Here is a 14,817-nt window from a genome sequence, read left to right on the forward strand (position 1 = left end):
AGAGATTTGCCATTGCGTTTGTAAAATACTGCATTTTACGACAAATTTTTGAATGGGCAACGCCCACAATGGCATACCGAGAAAATATGTCAGATGATCACATTTTGAAAATCAAGTTTTATAACACAGGGAAAGGCAGTTAGAACAAAGAAAATGGCTTATAACTTTTGACCACTAGGTGGCGCAGTAACCAAATTTGTGTGAGGCAGACAAGATGTGCGAGTGATGATGCATACCTTGTCAATACACAAAAGTGTCGCGAAGATACAGCCACATGACCCTTTGGCAAGCTCGCCTTAGAATTAATTGACGCTGTATACGAGAACCATTCGATCAATCAAACATCTTTTTGTACTTTTGTCAGTACTGTCTCAAGATGAGACGTACCAAATTTCATGCAAATCTGACCAATTTTGTATAATTCAATATGGCGGACAGGAAGTATGCCGGAATATGACAACTCTGATATCAAACAACTCTGCTTGAGCCAACAAATATACTAATGTGAATTGAATATCATTATGTTGACTTGTTCATGTTATAAGCATTTTAATAAATGTAATTATATCTCTTGACCAGTAAGGGGCGCTGTGCTAAAACTGTGTATGTTACCTTAGGTCAAGATTGCGACGACCTAATCAAAATCCATTTTAGCGTACTCATCACATTCGTAGACGCTATACGAGAATGGTAAAACGTAGGTTTTTCAAAAAATTAAAAATGGCGGGAAACTTTTCATGACGGATAATGACGTCATATAGTGCATTCGAATCGACATTTTCTAGGATGCACGGTTCAAAGGCTATAGGTAAAAACGTATGTGGAAGTTTGGACTGTTGGTTGCGCTATGGAGTTTGGGGTAGAGAGTCCATATTTGCCATGGTAACAATTCAGACTCTCCTCTATGTGTGTGCCAAATTTCACAACTTTTCCATGTATGGTACTATGGGCGAAGAAGCAGCAGAATAATATAGCTGCAATCAGCGATGATGGGCCCAAGCCATCAGCGCAATTGCAACCCCAGTTGCATCAGGAAAATGGTGCACAGCGGGCACATGCATTTACATTTGCCTATGGCAGTCTGGTTTTAAGAGATACACTAATGTTACACTATAACATCAAAAGTATGAAACACGCACAAACAGAGGTAGAGTGAGATTAGTGAGACTGTTTACCAGGTAGTTGAGCCAGAAGATTTAACAACATTGAAAAATAAAGTAAAATTTAAACCGTGACCAAAAGTAGTCTGATAAAGTCTAAATATACATCCAAATGTAATAACTTATAATAGCATGTAATTATACTTACAAACACAATTATCAGTAGCAAAACCAAAACATTTGGTTTTCTTCGTTTTTATTTATTTGTAATAATGTGCATATTTTTACATTAGACATAAAGCATTATTTTAAAAATACAAGTAATTTTTTAATACCATAATACATTTATTATTTCACATGAAAGTAAAACAATGAAATGTAATAACAATAATGTTCCAATTTTAAATAAAATTTATGGTTAATTTGTATTAGTTACTGTACCAAGAACTGACATAAACATTTTTATTAACTAATAAATAATAGTAATAAATACTGTAAAAGTAAATTGTTCATTGTTAGTTAATGCATTAACTAATGTTAAAAATGAGACATTATTGTAAAGTGTTATCAAAACATTGAATGCCCTATAAGCATTTCAGATAGTTTTAATGATCTATAAGCATTTGTGAAATAATGCTTATAATCTATATTACCAGTACAGTACATGTTAACTTTTTCTATGTATTTGTTTGTTTGTCAATCTAACTATTGCAAATAGCAGAAAGGGGATTAGGATTAATAATTACTGTCTTTACGCCATCTGGTAGATAACCTTAGAATTCTAGCCTTCTTACTGTTGCTTTAAAAAATCACCATGGAAACACCTTTCAAGATATCTAAAATCAATTTGCAGCTTAGCATCTTCAGTATTTTGGCATCAGGTTGATAAAGTTTGGTGTCAATTGCATGATTCTCCTAGGAGAAATATTCATTAATTCACGGCTCGATTTGACCAAAAAGCCACTTTCAAACCAAAATATCAGTCTCCCTGTTGATCGTAGCTAATGAATGTAGAGTAGAAAGTTGTCCGGCTTGATGAGAATAATATACAGTATGTACGGAGTTGGTGACTGTAGGAAAAATTAACCCACCACTTTTGTCAAAAGGTGGCGCTATAGAGCGCTTGCTCCACGCTTTTGCCAGTGTCTAAATATCATTAATTCTGATGTGTGTGTAGATTTTTATGTGTAATTATAAGCATATTAAATGCTTTAGAAACCCCTGAAAAGAATATTCAAGTTTGACACGTTGCCATGACAACAGTATTTAAGTTATCAAGAATGCCTTTCTCAGTTTCACATCTGTCGTGTTTTGACATTATGCAGGTGACGTGTGAAGCAAATCAGGTAAAACAATAGGGTGATTTCAAAGCTTTTAATAAATGACACAATTCCTGCTGCCAGTTGGTGGTGATAAAATGTCGACTCTTAATAGTCACATCTATGTAATCAGCCTCATACAACGTACAAACTGCAGAATTTTTATAAAAATCAGACAATGTATGAAGAAGTTATAATACACTTCCTGTTTCTCATCTCTCGCCATAATTTTGTTGCCTCGCTATGGCCAAACCATTCAAGATATCAAAAATCCCTTTGCAATTTTGCATCCTCAATGTCTTGAGAATATGTGAACCAAGTAAGGTGGCAGCCGGGTGAAAATCCTAGGAGGAGTATCGCAAATTTCAAAGCATGCACTTTGAAATCAAAGAAATGTAAATAGCTCACTTCATGTGGGGCAGAGCACATAACATGCGGAAGTTGTTTGGCTTGATGAGATCGACGTGTGTACCGAGTTTCATATATATACGTGCAAGTATGTATGAGATATGCAGCAAGATTTTTGACTTGCGTTCCAGGTGGCGCCGTAGAGCCCTGTGCCACGCCCAGGTCCAAGCCTCTGTTTTAAGAGTTTTTGAGCACGTTAAGGGCCCCAAAAAGCCAAAAAATGTTAAAGAATAATAATAATAAGAATTAAAGCTGCAAGCAGCGATGATCGGGGCCTCGCACAAGTACCACCACCACATTTTGTCCTCAGGAACAGCGAATGGTGGACAATGTGCATATAGGAAGTTACATTATAGAAAAACTGTAATTTGTTAACACGACCAGATTTCCTGCTGCCAGTTTGTGGCCCAATACTGTACGGTTAATATTGACATATTTAATATGTCTTTCAGGGCCTGACTCTTATCAAGTTTGGGGAAGACTGGACAATTGGTCTCATTCACTAAGCATGCGTATGCCGGCATATGAACGTTTTCACAAACAAATCATGATTCACTAAAACGTTTGTTCTAAAATTTATCCTAAATATAAGAAAAAAGATAGGAACAGCTGAAATTACACGGTCACAAAAATCACCAGTTTCCCTCTCTCTGTTTTGACAAAATGTATGTTTCATCTTAGGATAATAGTAATATACTTTAAATTTTATATATATATATATTAGGACTTGCATAGACTAGTCGAGTAGTCGACTACTTCAACCACTAGTTGCCGCTGTAGAAGCCAATCGACTACTCGCGCGTGTATTAACCAGAAATTAATTCATTGTTTTGTTTTTGTTCTGCGAATGCAAAGACCATGATCCACAATCCAGTCCAGTAGGTGGCGGTAATGCACCTTAAGTCTCTTTGCCAACCGCCAATAAACTCTAAAGAAGAATAAATTAACTTTAAAAAATGGCGAACATCTCCAACCGGCACAACACATCAGATGTGTGAAAGTACTTTGTCAAGGATGACAAAAATAACGTAATTTGCCAACTCTGTAAGACTACATTAAAGTATAACAGCAGTACACATCTGCGATCGAAACACCCAACCACAAAGCCAAATGTTAGTCAGGCGAACACCACGTCCAAGAAGCAAACGAGCATAGGTGAATTCTGCAAACGCCCGATTCCAGAGAGGAGAAGACAGGTAATAACAGATTTGCTTGTGGATTTTATAGTAAAGGATATAAGGCCACTGTCTGCAGTTTCAGGAGAGGGATTCAGGGGAATTATCAACTTTTTGAACCCAGTTACACAGTCCCATCAAATGCTACACTGTGGAAAATAATTGGCCACAAACATGACTCCCTGAAAGCGGACATCGCGTCAGAAATGAAAGGAAAGAACGTCTCCCTCACTACTGATCTCTGGACTTCTTGCACCATGGATCCATATATAACAATAACGGCTCACTACATTAATGAACTATGGGACTTGAAATCAAGGGTGTTAGGAACCACTATCATGCCAGGGAGACACACTGCGGTCAACATTGCACAGAAGCTCACAGAAACCACTAATGAGTGGGAGTTGCGCGTATTTTGCTTAGTTCATGACAACGCGAGCAACATGAACTTGGCCATGGAAATCTATGAGGCACTGCCCTATCACCTTGGTTGCAGCGGACACACATTGCAACTTGCAATAAAGGCAGGTTTGGATTTACCTGTTGTCTCGAAGACCATAGACTCTGCGAGACGTGTGTCGTCAGTCACTTTCGTCATTCTTCAGTGGCAACCCGCGCTTTGAAAGGACGTCAGGAGCAACTTTCCATCAGAGGGGGGAAACTCCAAAATGATTGTGCTACTAGATGGAACTCCACGTTCGTTATGTTGGATCGGCTTTACGAGCAGAGAATCCCAGTGTAAGCTGTAATTGCTGACGAGACGGTAACTAATGTCCAGTATCGGAAATCTCTGGCAATCAAGTCATCTTGTTGGGATCTGATTGAACAGCTGCTTCCCATACTGAGGCCGCTGGCTAAGGCGACAACAATCATGTGTGGGGAGCTGCATGTCGGCCTGTCATTTCTATATCCCGTACTTCTCAATCTGACAGAAAACACACTACGGCCCAGCGTGGGTGATCTCGCAGCCACTCAGGCGTTCAAAGAGAGTGTTCGGAAACAGCTGGTGATGCGGTTTAAACTGGATTCTGATACAGTCGCTAAATCTATTAGCGCGTGCATGTTGGATCCACGGTTTAAGAGTTTGCTGTTTCTACCAGAGAAAACCAGAGAGGAAGCCAAAGCCCATCTCTCCGATTTATTGCATGACAACGAGACAGAGCATTCAGAAGCTTCAGGTGAGTTAATAATCCATAGACGACGTTATTTGATTTTTAAACTCCTCATGTTCCGTTTTTATGAATATCTCACTGTCACAACAGGTGAACAGGAGGGTGCCGACTGCGATGTGGCAACCAGTGCGCGTTGCCCATTGTGCCTAAAAAACTAAGGCTCGAGGCTGACCTCGAGGAGCTCTTTGGATGTCACTACAAAAGCCGCAATCCTACATCAAAGCGGCCAACTACCCGTGAAGATGAGGTTCAAGATTATTTTCAGAAGCGGGACATTCCCACCATGGGTAATCCTCTTGAATGGTGGGCATGTAATGAACACCGGCTTCCTAGGCTATCCAAGCTGGCTAAATCATATCTTGCTGTCCCTGCCACTGGTAACACCGTCACGAGGCAAAGATCAAGCCTACATCCCTGTCATGTCGATGCGCTTATATTTCTTAAGGCAAACCAATGATCCAAGAGCTCGATCAAAGACTGTGTGTGGCAAGAGGACGAAAACAATGATGGCGATGACTTATGTTAGTCTATTTCACACATTCTAACCGGTTAAAGTAAGATTCAATTTGTTATTGTTATTACTGTTGGAAACTTATTAAATGAAATGTACTCATGTTTTAAAGGCGCAGTTCTTGAAAATCAGCGGCCACTAGCTTTGTATTATAGTTTTGCAACGAATCTCTGAGTCATTTGCCCACCTCTCCCTTTCGAATTACGACGGAGGCCGCAACAGTAAAAAAAGATGTCGTCTACTGAGACAGCGGATAGTAGTGATACAAGCATGTAAGGCAATATATTAACGTAATTAATCATTTAACATGTATTCTATTGCAAAAGTTACTGTTACAATTCTATAATTAGATATATTTCTTGCGTGCTATCTAGTACACGCTGAGAGTAGTGAAGTAACTAAAGTTAGCTTTAAAATCATAAATAGCAACGCTGTTCAAAGCGTTTGATCTGACAGCGACATAGGCAGTTAGGTGTAAGTTAGTAGACGTTTGTCTCCCCCTTTGTAAAGTCAGGAACAACCGGAGTACGTACCGCAGGGACGGAAAAACATTTGTATTCGGAGGTTATATGGCCATTTGTATAAAATGCTAACGTTACCGTTTCAACAAAACAGTTGTTTGGTAAACATTGAAAAAGTGGAAACATTGAAAATGTTGAATTATCTTACCAGTCTAGCAGAAAACAGGCAACTTCGGCGTCGCCTTGAAAACATTTGTCTATCAACAGTGCCTTCCATCTGGTAATAGAAACACCGATGTTTATCCTGGATTTCTGCCGCCGTTTGTCTCTAATTCGTCTGGCAGCATCACGTTTGCGCTTCTTTGACGACGGAGATTCACGCTCTGTCGGCGCTTGTGCACAATACGCATGGTCCTCCATTTTATCAAAACTTCTAAGACAGAACAATCAATTGCTTCAGCTGGACGAAGACAACTCCTCCTCCTCTCAGTACTACGACTTACTACTTTGTGCGTCTTCAACTCAGTGATGACGCAAGCTGCGTCTAAAAACACACACGAAGACCAACATATACGAAACGCGCTCTGTAGAGCTGTTTGTCCGTTAGAGCTTAATGTACAAAACATGGCTGCGCAACATAACAAATTCGATGTAGATAGGCCCGCTCCCTATGTAGATACAACTGGTTTATTCTAAGGTAATAAAAACATAACTTTTCATTACATAAGGTTTTTATACACATCTAAAGACACAGTTTTGTATGTTATATTGCATTTCTGTTAATAGATCATACAAAACATCCCGCACTGTACCTTTAACTGTTTTACTAATGTTTTAATTAGTTTTATGAATTCAGTGAGTATGTATTGTTGTGGCGAAAAGTCGGTCAGCCAATGTTGAAAGAATCACGAAGACCAGAGAGCCAGGTTTCCAGAGGTTTCAATCTTTATTTGCTCGAGCAAGCAAAGTGAGACACACAGAGTTCATCTGTAGATGCCCAACGAATACATGTCTGACTCCATCTTTTATACATTGTTCTCAAGTTGTTATCACAGTTCAAACCAATCAGGTTTTACCTGACCTCATCTTCTACCAACCAGTTTTTACATGACATCACTTATATTTATTAGTCCATCCCCTTATGCCTCGTTACAGTTATATTTCATCCTGCACTTGCTACAGTTATATTTCCGGCCTACCATATTAAGATCTCCGGCCTACCATATTAAGATTTAATTGTAGGGAGCGCTCTCAATAACACATACGTATATCATGTGTTCTTTATCTTGACACCTTTCCGGGGGCTTTCGGACGTCTCAATAACACATACGTATATCATGTGCAATAACACATACGTATATCATGTGCAATAACACATACGTATATCATGTGCTCTTTATCTTGACACCTTTCCGGGGGCTTTCGGACCATACATGATTTAACCTCGGTTTTATTAAAAATGAACTCATGGTTTAGTGTGATAATGATAAACAACCCAGCGTTCTTAATTAAACTTCTCTACAAAAGTGTGTGTGGTGTACGTGCAGTTCCTGTCGTAGTTTGATAAGATATTTGGTGTGTACGCAGGTGTTCAAGTGTTCAAACTCATACATGAGGCCCATAGCCCTTGTTACAATCAGAGAAGTATATGAACTCTATAACTTCTTTTAAATGTATTCTTTATATAAGAAAGCTATTTTATATAAGAAAACTCAGTAATATATTTAGAATATAAGAAAAGTCAATAATATGTCTAGAAAAACCACCATAGTATGCACATATACGTAATTTGGAAATACGACGTAAATGTTAAGATTGCAATGCTTCTAATTGCTCTTTCTGTATGTTACATATATTTTATATGTTAGAATAATTATAATGTTTTTACAATTCATGCATGTTACATAATTGTTGCATATGAATTCGTTAACGCGTGTTGACAATAACTAGGCTACGTTTTGTCTTTTTCGAACTGGTTGAAGTAAGATTATTTTTGATCTTGTTAGTACTGTTAGAAACTTGTTAAATATGAAACGAAATTTATTCATGTTTTAACTGTTTTACTAATGTTTTAATTAGTTTTATAAATACAGTATGCATGCTCATATACAGTATTTGCAAAAAATACGATGTTTAAGATTACAATATTGCGTAGCTGTTACTTTCTGTACTTTACAAATATAATTAATATATGTCATGTTACAATTATAGTGTTTTTTCAATTCACGTATATTTTGAAATTGTTGCATTAGGCTATGGTGTTTAATAAACTCTTGTTGACACGAACTATATATGTCTTTTCATTTACGGTGGTATACCCCACGAGTAGTCGAGTAATTCGAGTATTGTTTTGATAAGAAACCGACTAGCAAAAATCAGTAGTCGTGCAACCCCTAATATATATACAGTATATATATATATATATATATATATACATATATACAGGTACATCTAAAAAAATTTGAATATCGTGAAAAAGGTCAATATTTTTTGTCACTCATTTCATAAAGTGAAACCCATATATTATATAGATTCATTACACGTAGAGTGAAATATTTCAAGCCTTTATTTCTTGAAATTTTGATGATTATGGCTTACAGATAATGAAAACCCAAAATTCAGTGTCTCAAAAAATTAGAATATTACATAAGATCAATAAAAAGGGGATATTTTAAACAGAAATGTCAGGCTTCTGAAAAGTATGTTCATTTCTATGCACTCAATATTTGGTTGGGCCTCCTTTTACATGAATTACTGCATCAATGTGGCGTGGCGTGGAGGCAATCTGCCTGTGGCACTGCTCAGGTGTAATGGAAGCCCAGGTTGCTTTGATAGCGGCCTTCAGGTCATCTGCATTGTTGGGTCTGGTGTTTCTCATCTTCCCCTTGACAATACCCCATAGATTCTCTATGAGGTTCAGGTCAGGCGGGTTTGCTGGCCGTAAAAAAGCCGGCAGTATTCCAACATGATAACGACCCCAAAAGAAGCTGAGGGTAAAGGATGGACTGGCTAAGCATATCTCCAGACCTAAACCCTATTGAGCATCTGTTGGGCATCCTCAAACGGAAGGTGGAGGAGCGCAAGACACACATTAAGAAATGCAAACACGCAGTTATTTGTTGAAATTACAAGCAGCTGGTCAAGTCACCGGTGATCCCTACGACTACCCATGACTTACAATGGAATCAGGTGTTCTTGGACACTCAAATGTTGCGCGGTATTGCGTTTCCTCATATTGTAACTAACTATTCATTTTGCCGAGTGTTTAACCACTCAAGCGGGCACGTTCCGGCGGGTTCTCATGGGAAGGTGACAACATATGCATACCCTCTATTATTAGATTCGATCTCGTCCTCGGGAAAGATCATTTGATTCGCTAACGTCAGAAATAGCGAATCTCAATAAAAACTGTCGTTCTCACTACATTCTATTGTAATAAGTAATCTAAATTTTACCCGCCAAGTGGTGATTGACACTGTTACATACTGTATACAGCACTAATAAAAATAAAGAATGTTTTGTTCATTCTTAATACCCGCACCCAGGGCCTAAAATTAACACTCGCCAAGCCTCAAATGTGAGTAAAAATCGGCGTTGGTGAGTGTTAATTTTAGGCCCTGGGTGCGGGTATTAAGAATGAACGAAACATTCTTTATTTTTATTAGTGCTGTCAATCGATTAAAACATTTTATCGAGTTAATCATAGTCATGGACTGTGATTAATCATGATTAATCGGAAATTTAAAATACCAGGATTTACCTGTAAATGTGTTGAAATAAAGAAATGCATGACAAACTAGTTTAAGGAAACAGATTCTACAGTTTAATTAATCTCAACAATTTACATTTCTATTATAATCCTATTTTAGAAATTAAATGTTTGCAAAGAGACCAAATGAACAGTATCTACATTCTTGATCTAATAATAAAGAAAATGAAATGCATAACAAACTAGCTTAAGGAAACAGATCCTCCAGTATAATTATCTCAACAGTCAACAATTATATTATTGGCCTATTTTAGAAATGAAATTTCTGTAAAGAGACAAAATGAACAGTCTCTACATTGTGCATCTATGCAACATTCCTCCTGCCAACCAATCATACAGTCTGTTGTTTCAGCCAGTTGCTAAGAGAGACTAGCTTATTAACATTTTCAGATGACAGAGCTGACCTCTTCTTCTGCACAATGTGGCCTGCCAAAGAGAACAGTCTCTCACACTGTTGAGGCAGGTGTAGCCAAATACCGTTTTGCAATATGGGCCAGCTTACCATGGGAACCTGAATGTGCTGACCACCACTGCAGTGGACACGTGTCTATGCTGATACAGGGCTCTGCCTTGTACCTCTCTAGACATGTATCTGTGAACAGTGCCTCATCATCAGACTCTGACTCTGATCCCACCACTAGGAGGGCCATCTTCTTCTTTGGTGGCTCTGGTTCTACTTCTTCTCCATAGGTCTGTGGAGCAGGTTCTCCATGCTTCAGCATCATATTCAGCTTTTGCCACACCTCTCCCCTCTCTGCTTTGTGCAAGCACCTAGAGCTGTTGCTAGGTCTCCCTTCGCCTGTTGAGGTCCTTTGTGAATGCACCCTTGAAGCGCACTATGTAGGCAGGGTCAACACCAGAGACTTCCATTGTATGCAAGAGTTGGCACAGCGCAGGTAGCACCGCAGAGCAGGATACATACTTTTCTCCACCTAGGAGCTCAGTGATGTACCTACAGTACAGACACACAATTGACAAAATGAGACTACAGTTTACATTCAAATGGTATCTAATCAGGGTATATTACATTATGTTTAGACGACTTATAAACTACTTTATTTTATTAGTAAAATTGAATCGAAAAAAAATCACATTACTTGCATGGTTCCAGCACTGCTTCCAGCTTCGCCAGTCTGTCAAAAAGGTTAGCATGGCTAACTTATGCTTCTGCTGTGCTAGCACTGCATTCAGTGGATCTTTATTGCATTGAAGCCGCCTTATCATTTCAAGAGTCGAATTCCAGCGCGTCGTTACATCCTGCACGAGAGACTCCTCTGTTAGTCCATGCGAGACTTGCAGAGCTTTAAGCTCTGCAGTGTTTGCGGGACTGTGCTTGAAGTGTCCAACTATTTTACGGCACTTTGCTAAATGCTGTCAAATCCACTGTCCCGAATAGCCATGGTGATTACTCTTTGTATAACGTGCTCCACACAAGGAATATGCTCGAATGGTAAACTCCTTGCAGCAGCAATCATATTGGGAGCACTGTCCGTTCCTATTGTAGTGACTTTGTCCGTTATCTTCCACTCATTTGCAACGTTGAGAAACTGGTTAGCGCATGCTTCGGCAAAATGCCTTTCTTTGGTTTTTAACACACCTAAAGTGAATGAGTGCAGATGCCAGTTGTCATCAATTAGGTGTGCTGTTACACCAAGGTAGTTTTGGTTACTTACTGATGTCCAGTGGTCTCCAGTAAGTGCAATGAAAGTGCCTTCAGTCAACTGACTCGCCCTTTTAGCTTTTTCAGTGTTGTACAGTTCATCTACTCTCAAAACAATAGTTCCCCTCGAAGGTAACCGGTATGATGGGTCGCCTGTGGCAATCTGAATGATGTCTTGAAGCCCACGGTCCTGAACTATGCTGATGGGTCTGCAGTCTGTGGCGATCCATTTAGTAATGGAATAAGTTAGCTTTGCTGTTGTTTACAGGTTTGCCCCGGCTGCACTCATCCAGTGTCCTTTGACGAGCACGGCTTGTTGACGCTGTCTCATCACCAGCAACTTTGCTAACATCTGCAAAATACATACAGTATGTTTGGCCCGATGATGGTACTTCAAACTTGTCGTACTTCGGTGATAAGACAGTTTGTCACGACAATTAGTGCACACAACTTTGGTTTCATCCAAACTTCCATCTGGAAGCTTTTTATAAAGAAACTTGCCATTAAGCAGACCAGGTGTTGTGTCTTCTGCCATCATGTTAAGCAGCGTAGCGTTCACTGTACGTCACCAAAGGCTACGGCGTAGGGCACGCGTCTCCGCGCTGCGATGACGGCAAGAAGTTGGGTTCAAGCCTTATTAAACGATTAATTCTTGTTAAAAAAATATTATCGCATTCATTTTTTTTATTAATCGCATATTTTTATACAAACATGAGTTTCTCTTGGCTATTTGTTTTGTACTTTTTTGGGTGTGTTTAGTGTGTGTGTTTAAAGTATCATTTTATGTTTCACCATCAGGTTGTAGCCCAGGCGGCTGGAAAAGGTGTGACTGTAACAGGAGGAAAACAATTCAACAACTGGAATTGGGAGAACGCTGTTATTTTTGCTGCCACGGTCATTACTACCATAGGTAGATAACTGCATGGAGACATATTGCATAAAGACTTGTTGTATGCTTATTTTTCTTATTCTATTGTTAGAATGCTAAATTAAGTTTTTATATAATATAGTAAGAAAGCTGTAAGAGAAGAACAATGCATTCATCATTTGTGCAGATATTAGAGGATGTCATGTTAGAAGATATTTTTTAACAATCTGTCTCCAGTCACCTCTCTACAGTGCAAAAGCTGACATCACTACATCACATCTATCAGTGCATATCTCATCATGGATTTGGCTTAAGATTGAATAAAACAATTTTAGATGGACCTGTTTGCTCAACTATTTCAGGTTATGGCAATGTTGCTCCGAAGTCAGCCGGAGGTCGTGTGTTCTGTATTCTGTATGGGCTTTGTGGCATTCCATTGTGCCTCACATGGATAAGTGAGTTGGGCACTTTCTTTGCTGGCAGAGCAAAACGCCTAAGTCAGGTGCTTCTCCACAAAGGCCTTATTGCGGTAAGAATATAAGCGCATTCGCTCTTCTTATGAGAAAATAGACCCATATTTGCAACAATTTTGTTAACATGCCTATATGTCTATAAACAAAGAAGTTGTCATTTTACACAAAGAACACTCTGTTACCTTTTGACTAAAGAACATTCATGTTTTCTGATTCACCACAGAAAAAAGTTCAGTTTGTATGCACAGCTATATTCCTTTTATGGGGTTTTTTGGTTCACCTGATCATCCCATCCTTCGTGTTTATGTGCTTCGAGAATTGGACTTACTTAGAAGGCCTCTACTTCTCCTTTACCACCATGACCACTGTGGGTTTTGGAGACTATGTAGCAGGTATCAACATCCCCTTTCATTTTAATGTAGAGTATTTTTCATCCATTTTATGTCTCAATCTTAGACAGAAAATGATGTTTTCATACAGGTGTGAACCCAGAAATATCCTACCCAGCTCTTTACAGATTCTTTGTGCAGCTATGGATTTGCTTGGGACTTGCCTGGTTGTCTCTGTTCTTTAGCTGGAATGTACATATGGTGGTTGAGGCTCATAAAGTTCTCAAGAAAAGGAGATTAAGACGTCACAAGCTCTCCATTGATGACATTCCTGAAACCAATGTAGAGGTCAAAAAAGCTCCAAAGCCACTCCCTCTCTCTGGTGTCATTGACATCTTTCAATTCATGTCTGAGAAGGTTGAGGACTACAGTGATGTCATCCAAGCTATTGGAGCAGATGAGAAGAGGAGGAAGAAAAAACAGGAGGAAGAACTGTCTCGATCCAAGAGCTGCAGTGACCTTCTGCATGGCCTGGTGATCCCACTTGAACATTCTCCTCGTCTGAAACGCCGGTTCAGCATAAGCGCAAACATGTGCATGGTCACATCTGAAGAACAAACAGATGATCTCAACAAAAATCTAGAGGAACAGAAACTACTTATGGAAAACCATAGTGATTCCATGTTTATTCAACAAATACCTGAAAGGGGTGGAAAACTGAGAATTGAGAATCCTGGACACTGTGCATGGGACTCCAGAAAGTCTGACCCATCAATCTTTCGAAGTCCTATCCAAAGCCGTACTATTACCATTAATAATGGTGACTCAAGGTTTTCAGTGTCAAAAGTATCAGAAGATCATATATTAGAACAGAGAAAAAGTATTGGTTGAAGTACAGACTTCGCCCAGTCTAAACCAATGAAGTTCTGCTTGAAGTCATGCATTTTCAATTTTGAAGATCATTATGGCTTAGCCGAACATCCGGAGAGGTTAAAGCTGATGTTATCAGAAGTACTTAAAACAGGAATATTATAAATTACAGTTGATTACATTTTTTTCACACTGTGAATGGACGGTCAGGTTAATCACATTGGGGAAAAGAGCGCTCAATTCATACTCAAATTGGTAAGAATTGTGGTCTGAGCTTGCGCATTCGCAGGGTTTCAAATTATTGCTAACTTTTTGGATATGGAGGATTTGTTACGAGACAGACATCCGACCGATTATGGGTTTTGCTCATGAACTTTGGTTTTATTTTTAACTATAATTTTAACATGCGTGTATGTCTTTTATCCTACTTCTATAAACTTTTTTATCAGATATTGACTTTTGCTGTTTCCAGACTCCAAACCAGAATAATAAACAACTCCCTGTCTGTTGGCAGAAGTTCTTAAACAAGACAAGACATAAAAAGACACGCATGGTGTTGGTTAAGAATGACTAAACACTTCTAGTTATTATCTCTATGCTCTGGGCAGAACATTACAAACAAAGTGTTCTCAAGTGTTCTTTATTCAGTGTTTGTAGTGTTAAAAATGAACCTGGATTAGCCTGCAGTATGTGTCAATGCAG

The 14,817-nt window shown here is 38.8% G+C and overlaps 1 protein-coding gene across 5 annotated transcripts in view; it reads left to right on the forward strand.

Annotated features, from left to right (window-relative positions):
* The window catches only part of kcnk5b (potassium channel, subfamily K, member 5b), a 42,008-nt gene extending 27,443 nt beyond the window's left edge, over positions 1-14,565 (forward strand). For 3 of the 5 annotated variants that reach the window (XM_057352487.1, XM_057352488.1, XM_057352490.1), the window contains 4 exons: positions 12,374-12,485; positions 12,806-12,972; positions 13,140-13,308; positions 13,397-14,565. In XM_057352487.1, the coding sequence (XP_057208470.1) occupies positions 12,374-12,485; positions 12,806-12,972; positions 13,140-13,308; positions 13,397-14,136 (1,188 nt within the window). In that variant the 3' untranslated portion in view covers positions 14,137-14,565. Of the gene's footprint in view, positions 1-1,774; positions 5,181-5,264; positions 5,696-12,373; positions 12,486-12,805; positions 12,973-13,139; positions 13,309-13,396 lie in introns of those variants that run through there. The other 2 variants (XM_057352486.1, XR_008964391.1) reach the window with 2 other exon arrangements.
* The last annotated feature ends 252 nt before the right edge of the window (positions 14,566-14,817 follow it).

Source organism: Triplophysa rosa, linkage group LG15 (assembly GCF_024868665.1).
Source record: "Triplophysa rosa linkage group LG15, Trosa_1v2, whole genome shotgun sequence".
NCBI lineage: Eukaryota > Metazoa > Chordata > Actinopteri > Cypriniformes > Nemacheilidae > Triplophysa > Triplophysa rosa.